Source organism: Vigna radiata, chromosome 7, assembly GCF_000741045.1.
Source record: "Vigna radiata var. radiata cultivar VC1973A chromosome 7, Vradiata_ver6, whole genome shotgun sequence".
In the NCBI taxonomy this organism is placed as follows: Eukaryota; Viridiplantae; Streptophyta; class Magnoliopsida; order Fabales; family Fabaceae; genus Vigna; species Vigna radiata.
Genome location: NC_028357.1, coordinates 37,721,169 through 37,729,712, shown reverse-complemented (window position 1 = coordinate 37,729,712; position 8,544 = coordinate 37,721,169). Strand labels below are relative to the sequence as shown.

General features: G+C 32.4%; 1 protein-coding gene across 1 annotated transcript; it reads left to right on the top strand.

Moving 5' to 3' along the window:
- The first annotated feature begins 943 nt into the window (after nucleotides 1-943).
- On the top strand, nucleotides 944-2,262 carry LOC111241991. The gene has a single exon (XM_022782861.1). The coding sequence runs from the start codon at nucleotides 1,195-1,197 to the stop codon at nucleotides 2,011-2,013; it is 819 nt and encodes a 272-aa protein (XP_022638582.1). The 5' UTR covers nucleotides 944-1,194; the 3' UTR covers nucleotides 2,014-2,262.
- The last annotated feature ends 6,282 nt before the right edge of the window (nucleotides 2,263-8,544 follow it).

Genomic DNA, 8,544 nt, shown 5'->3' with positions numbered 1-8,544 from the left:
AATGGACGCGATGCTCCCGGTAAAAATGGACGATCTCTCCTTTCAGACATAGTTAGCAAACCTAAAGCTCAATAATGAACATCTCCGAACAAAACTCGATACTCTCGGCTCGGGCTTGGGGGGCCTATGTACCGTATAGACCGACCAGTCAAAGCATCCCTTGCATGGCCGGTCAGTCAACTCTTTTAAGAATGAATATTTTCTAGTGACCTTGGAGACCACGTTCACCGATCGGCCGTCATCTCTAGATGTCCGTTTGATAATGTATACATATTAAAGTCATAAGGATAAACTCAATATGATTAACAAAATAAAGCATACTTATGAGCTACTGGGCCACAATTGGGTCATCCGTGACTAAAAGTCCACTTCGAAATCTATAAATACAGAAGTAAGGTAAGAAGGTAGGTGATGACGTTTATTAGACATTTAAGACTTAACTGTGATAACCAATCAATATAATTAACTAACTTGAGTATCAGAGTGTCTTTGACAACTACTTATCCATTCGATTAAGAATTTGAAGAAGTAAGAAACAAAAAGACATTACAAGAAAAACGACGGATAAAAAAAAACATGAATAACTCTCGACCCCACCATCCAAAACAAGTAATATCTTATAAATTTTAATATTATCAAATTATAATACTATATTTAGTGAATCACATATACACACCCCTCCACAAAACATGTTTGACAAAATTATGATATTCTGGTTTACAAGAATTTGGAAAGTAGTAAATATTCCTACGTAGTATACCTAATATACCAACTTTAGCATACCAAAGACTTAAAGATGCTAAAACATTTCGATGCATTCCACCACTTCCACCGCGAGTTCAATAAATGATCTTGATTTCTCTCAACTAATTTAAAGTGAAAATGCTGAGTTGAAGGTCATTAGGTGTGCTTTTACTGACTCTTCCATAAACATTCAAACAACTTTGCAGAAGGAAATGAAATCCTTGTGAAACCCTTCCTCATCCATCACGTGACAGCTATTAAGTCTCATCTAATTTCACTTGACTAAAATGCTTCATTCACTGCCATACCACACCGCTCCCATTCACTCCATTCACGTTTCCATGCGTTTGTCTTCTATACTAAAGAAATCTCGAATCCCCATTCTCAGATTCATGCACATGCACATGCACCTCTTCTCATTTTCTTCTCACCGGCACCAGCCACACATTCATGAAGGACATGCCCTTCTTTCTCCTCAAGAACTCCTTGGGAGCCAAGATGAAGAAAGGCATCAAAACCTTCTGTAACAACAATGGCTCAACCTCCACTCTCAACCAGCAAAGCAGCCACAGCCAAGGTGACTTCACAAGCAAGGTAAGCTCAAGCTCCCCCTTCACAAAGCAAAACTCACCAACCCTAGAGGATCTAATACTACAACTAGAGTTGGAGGAAGAAATGTCTAGAAAAGCTAAGCTTAGTGAGTATAGTGGAATGAGGGGTAGGATGTCATGTGTGAACAACTCTGACATATTGAGATCTGCAAGGAATGCCTTGAATCAGTATCCGCGGTTTTCACTTGATGGAAGGGATGCCATGTACCGTTCTTCTTTTGGGAACATGGAGGGAAGAAGATCGGTTTGTAGTGAGACAAGTTTTGGAGGAGAGAACGATTTAGATCATAAGGGTATGTGCTGTTTACCCCCAACACTGGCTGGGGAAAGTGTGGTGTGGCGTAAACCAGGAGTTGTGGCAAAACTCATGGGTTTGGAAGCCATGCCAGTGCCAGTAAGCAGCAAAATTCATGACAACAAAGACAAGTTAAATGAAGTTATTAAGAGACATAATCTAAGGAGGAAATTTGAGAGGCGTGACTTGGAGAGAAAACTGCTAGCAATGGAGATGCAACAGCAGGGATATCATAACATCAAAAGACACAACAACTCCAAAAATGGTTGCTGCTCTAAAAATGGATATTGTATTATGAAACCGGTTGCTCTGGAGGCTCTGGCTGGGAGTCCTGGAAATTGGCAGCCACTGAGATATGTTTAGGCCAGAATTATATACAATATAGCTTACTCTAAAACAAACTTTTGTAATCTACTATAAGCTTTTTACTTATTCTATTTGTTCATCTCATGCAAATGCAAGTAAAGCCTCCTAAGGCTAATAATGACACAAGTTTGTTTTGAGTTTTATTGATTTGCCCCTTCAAAGTTCAATCTTTCTTTTTTGACGCCTTTTTTCTTTGTTATTGCTGTCCTCCCCTGCATATATGCAAGCTTTCTGACTCTATTTGGACTGTAAAATGTAAAACTGACATTGGTATTTAACGTTGTTAACTCATAAATGGAATCGTATTTGAACTAAGGAACTTAGTGCAGAAAGAAAATATGTCTAGAAGCATGCGCATTAGACTATTAATGACAGATTAGAACAGCAGTACAAAGTTTCATTTGTGAACTTGTGTAATGTTTGTTAAGATTCAACATACTATATGATAGGAAGAATAGTCTTTTCCTTCTCAACTTTAAGAGATTAACTGCTGTTAACCTCATTAATTTGGTTGGATTAACTAGAAAACTGAGTTAGACAAAATCTACTTGGTCGTTAAATTATTGGGACCACATCAATGTTAGAATGATATGGACCATTTCTGATTTGATATAATGATATTATTGAAGAGATCATAAATGCTCTATTAGAAGGTCAATAAGGCCTCACCAAAAAAAGCTTCAAAACAAACATAATCATGTTTGATTCCTACTTTAATCATTATCATCAAGCTGATAACAAGTTGACCAACTATTACGTGCTTGCTTTCTTTGGTTTAGAGTTTAGAGCCAAAACCAATTTTTAAATGCTGAGACACAATTTAATTTAAATTTATTAAAATTTATTTTAATAGAAAGTGAACTAAAATTTAAAAATTTAAAACATTTATAAAAAAAATAAAATAACTTCTGTCAAAATTAAATTTAATGATATCTAAATCAAACACTTATTTTACAAGTTTTGTGATATTTCTTACTTTGAAAGAAGATCTCTTTATTCCTTTTTGGTAGGGAGGGGCGTCCTTGTTATTTCGTGCCAAATTTGTCCAATTTTAATAATTAGAGACTCTTTTCAACACATATTTTTCTATTTAATAATTATAGTGGATTTTAGAGCATATAATTGACCATATTTATATATAGACATATACTTCTTTATTTTAAAAAATAAAAATTATTATCTCTGGGTATCTCTAGTTCTTTTTTGTTCTCTCTTGTTATCTATATTCTTGTTCGCATGTTCGCTATAATGTTTAAATATTTTTCTTGTTTTTTTTTTTTTCAGATTTGTTTAAAAATTTATTTCTTTATTGTCTTCATTAATAATTATTATGATAATTTTAGAGGATGGTGAACCCTACATGAAAATATGACAAATGTAAAAGCATGAAAATCTTTATTTAATGTATGAAACACCAAAAAAAAAAGAGTTTTCTGAATAATATAGATTAACGAAATAAGTCTCTGAAATATAGAAAAATTAGAAAAAAAAACAAACTTAAAACTAGAAAATAGATAGTAAATGAAGGAATTTTAAGAATTTTAAGAAAAGAAATAGTCTATTCATAATTGTAAATTATGATTTATTTTCGTCCAATCTATATATTTTTAAATATTTTTAAGTCTATATGCTACAATTTTTTCATAGAACAATAACCTATTAAATACTATAGGTTACAGTTTTTGAGCCATATCCTAACCCATCACTTTTTATCTATATATCGATATACATTAACTGTAATTTAATATCAAATGTAACCATAACCATATTCTTTTATTACACTAGTATTAGTAATGATTATGTATGTTTATTAAAAGAAAAATTAACATTAATAATATAATTATCTTTGAAAGGATTCTTTTATCCATATTTTTTGTTTTGTACATTTAAAATGCTTAGTAATTTCTTTAATGATAGTTACATATAAAAGTTAACTTAATTCAAACAAAATTTATATAATTAAAAATTTTATAATAAGACTGTAATTTTAATTCTTGTTATACTAAAAAGAAATATATATGAGCCGACTATTTATTCTTTTAAATTTATCTATCAATTTAATTGGAATTTGGTAAGTCATTAATTATATATAAAGTTTAAACTTAGTATATTCATATTAAGTAATATGTAATATATTATAAATATATTTTACTTGATGGAAAATTCTGATTTTGTGTTCATTATGGCTCCCAATCAATTTGCTAAGATAGTTTGGTGCTATATAGTTATATTGTGTTATTTTTTGGTCAATATTGCACATAAAATGACTTGAATAGCCTCTTTGCAGTTTCTAGAGTACCTGACTTAATTGATTTCGTATATTTATCATGATCAATGATGATTTTCATAATATAATAACTTTCAGTTTGATGGTCTTTTTCTTAACACCAACCCATATATATATATATATATATATATATATATATATATATATATATATATATATATATATATATATATTGTTTTCTTTTCTGTATTTAATAACTCAGACGTGTCTTGGTTGTCATTGGACCACTTAGTCTATTTTCAACCTTTGTGAAAATTTGCACATTACTTTGATGTATTGAAAGTAATAAGCATCAAAGAAATTGAAATGGAATATTTTTCAAACCTTTCGAAAGATCAGATATAGTTTGACATCACGTAGCTCTTCATGGAAATCAAAGCTTGCAGCAAGAAAATTGTTCAAACACCTTTCACTAGTCACTTCAAAATGCAGGCCCTGAAACTAACCAACAAGCACATGTTGGCCACCTTTGACGAAAAGGAAAGAATTTTAGTAAAAACTTGAACAGAAAATTATCGACCAATACACCATTCTCGAGGAATCATAGTTTGGGATGCATCATGCAACCATTTAAGGGACATATAGTCACAGCAGACACCGAACTATAAGATACAGTTCATCACTGTTGCATATGATAAACACACTACTTTCCAATAAAATTCTACCACGTGAATTCATTGAAATTCGTATATGTACCTTTTGTACCACTAATCATCCTCCATTTAAATGAAATCTAATCAATTCATCCACAGTTATATAATTTATAAGATTATTTTATCTTATAAAAACATTCTCCCACCTATATATGCGGATAATGAATATGGTGACAACGTAAATCAATGGGCACGCGTCAAGGAAGCAAATCTCAATCTCATGGTGGAGATGATAGCATTTCTACTGACTCACTTTCTTTTGCTGGCCTCGTTTCTGTTCAAGACCAGCACCCAAAGGCTCCTACTCATAACCACAATACTCACTACTACCACCAGGTAAGCAAACAAGACTTAGATTTTGAATTTTCAACCATAAAAGACTTAAATTCTAGCGCCAATCCATTCAAAATCACACCTGCTGATGTGCTGATTTCTGATGGAAAAATTCAACCATTTAAACCAAATCGACCTGCCATCTTGGATCCCCCCATTTCCTTAAGATCATTACTAGCCATTGATCATGCCAATGCTAAGATGTCAAGTGGGCAAACAAGGAAATATGGTGACCAACGTGTGAAAGAAAGAAACCATAAAAGCAAAGAAAGGAGTGTGACAAGAACGTGGTTTGGCCACAAAGTGTTTAGGTCTTTTCTATCTCCATGCAGGAAATGCCAAGCCAGCCAGCCAGGTGCCATTAAAGGACAAAGTGTTCCATGAGAAAAGCTCATCAAGAGATACTCACATGAAGGTTATTATCTCTGTTTAATTCTTCCCTGCAAAAGTAGAAAATTAATGTCGTGGGGAGCTTTGTATTTCAAAATAGTGAAGATCCAGACATTGATGTTGTTCTAGGGATGCTAATGTTTTCTCGGTTTTTATATGAATTCAATTTTTAAGTACTTGAATGTGAAGTACTTTTACATCGAGACACAATCATAGATTGCTGACTGTTTGTGTTGTGTTTTGTAGTTGAATCACAACCAAGATTTGTGTGTGTGAGAGAGATACAAGTTCAATTAGAACTGGATTTGGCTTACCATCTTATTTATCTTTAACGTGCCTCAAGATCAGACACAAGAAAACTATTCAAATCTTATATATGCATAAAAACTAGGTTGAAAGGAGAATCTGAAATAAAAGTTATCTCAGCTAATTTCTTAAGTTAGTCATTAACAATGGAAAGAAAATATTGGAACATGTCGAGTGCTTCGCTCGGATTATAGTGTACAAGATGAATACTTATTTCTCCCTTCCATATGTTTACTAACACAATAAGTTTTTTTGTTCTCTTATCGGAAAAAAAACAATAACATCAAATTACACCAATCTATACACACACTAAGACTGTAAACAAAAGATAATTATCTGAAAAAGACTATTGTGCAATCTTTTCTGAGTTCTCTTCTCTGCCTCATTCGTCCATGTTTCTGTCTTCTTTCTTTCTATCAGTTAGTAGGTGAGTTACTGTTGATCTTCTCAAGTTTAGGATTTAAAAGGGACATTGTGTTCTGGAAGTTATAATAACTTGATTTCTATTTCTCTAAAACTTGTTATTAACTCACAAATTGTTCCCTTCTTCTTTCAATTGATTACGAATATTGATCCTAAAACAGCCTAATCTGTGTCGACTGTTTCATAGATACATAATGATAAAATAAGAAAATAACCATCAGGCCTCCCTAAAAGATTAAAGATACATTCAGCAATAACAATGCAACTCGTGTACAAACATAGAACTAAAAACAATATGTTATATATTACTAAAATAAGTTTTAGCTAGCAATACTTTCATTATAAGAAAATAGACATTTAGTATCGGCTGATGTTAGCCGGTAAACGGTCAATACTAAGTAATCAATAATGTTGGATTTGTGTCGTGAATGTGATTCTAAAATCTTAGAGCTAATTCATTACATGGGATTTTGAAGACTAATTTTATAGGAAAAAGTTCTTTTAACAACTTTTTGACAACGCATACGTGGCAGTTTGTGATTGGTCCGTTTTAAACATTTTTTAAAACATAAATTCAAATAGACCAATAAAGTGATGACACGTGTACCGTTATAAAAAAAGTTGTCAAAAAGTGTTGTCAAAATATCATCATCTAATTTTATATACCATTCATGCACCGAATATAACTGAGTATTCTTCAGTCGCATTAATATTGGTCTCGGATGATATAATGTAGAAAACAACTAAATATGTCTTAAGTGTGTATCTAAACATGTTCATTCCCATATGATATGAGACTCTAGGCAACCTAGATGATTACCTGTCGATCTACCAAAACTAATGGTGTATTGACATAACTTAATAGAATATGGTTAAATATTGATTTAGACAAGATAAATAGACCATTGGGTCCAAGTCCAGACCCATCCAGTTAAAGGCCCACAAATATAATAAATGTTATTATAAATAACATAATTATCAAAGTATTCTATTTACGTTTTCATTAATTACATTTAATACTTTGTTGACGTTTGAGATTGATTTAAGTGTCCACGTGTCTTTTTCACACACAATCCTCATCCATCTTATGGAAGATGAGTATTGAGGAAAAAGAGGATCAAAACCCTTTGGAGAGCGAAGATTGAAGGAGTTTGTGGAGTTGAACTATTTGCACGGTACATCTTTGGTTCCGTAAAAATAACTCACTCAGTTGATACTAATCTATCATTAATTTTTAAATTGATTTTGAATTTATAAGGCTCATTCTACCTGCATAGTATTAGTTTTTACCTTTCCGTCAAACTAATCGCACCTAATTTGCTTTTAACGAAGTTAAATTTGAATATGGATGTTAATTCAAAACATCTTAAAATAGGCTTTAAAACCAAAAATATTTTGTACTTTAGCTTTAAACATATATAGCTTAATATAAAAAATTATAGAATAATTGTCTCTACCTACTTCACTCTCATTGTTACTCTTAGTATCACTTTTTTCGTCAACTTGTCTTGTCATTCTTTCTAGTATCTTCACTATTATCAAGAAGAAAAATGATACCAAGAGTGTTGGAGGGACGAAAATAATGTCTTGAAAAGTCTAACATTTTCTAGGATAAGCTAGGGAGTGGATAATGATGATTATATGATAAACTCTAAGGCTACGGTATTTCTGTTTCATCTCAAAAACACTTTAAACTTATATTTGACTTTTTTTATACTTTTATAGTAGATGTTGAAGTTTAGGTTAAGTTCTTACTTTGAAGAATATAGATGTACTTGGAGTCAAAAGACATGCACTAGTGTAGCGAGGGGCTTTTACCGCAGTTATTTTTCACTATAGGTCGCGGTTTACGAACCGCGGCATATTCAGCCGCGGTAGTAAGTCAAAGACTTTAGGTCGCGGTTACAACCGCGGTATATAAGTTCCACAATATGCCGCGGTTGTCCAAAGAACCGTTGCCTAAGTTCTTTTTTTTTAAAAAAAAAAATAGTCCACATATGCCGCGGTTCAACCGCGGCAAAAAGTGTCCACTATAGGTCGCGGTTAGTGCAAGAACCGCGGCCTATAGTCTCTTTTTAAAAAAAAAATTAAAACGAAAAAGTATATGCCGCGGTTGTGGTAAGAACCGCGGCATAT

Coding starts and splice junctions, on each gene's coding strand:
- LOC111241991 (XM_022782861.1), top strand. CDS start 1,195: ATGAAGGACATGCCCTTCTTTCTCCTCAAGAACTCCTTGGGAGCCAAG.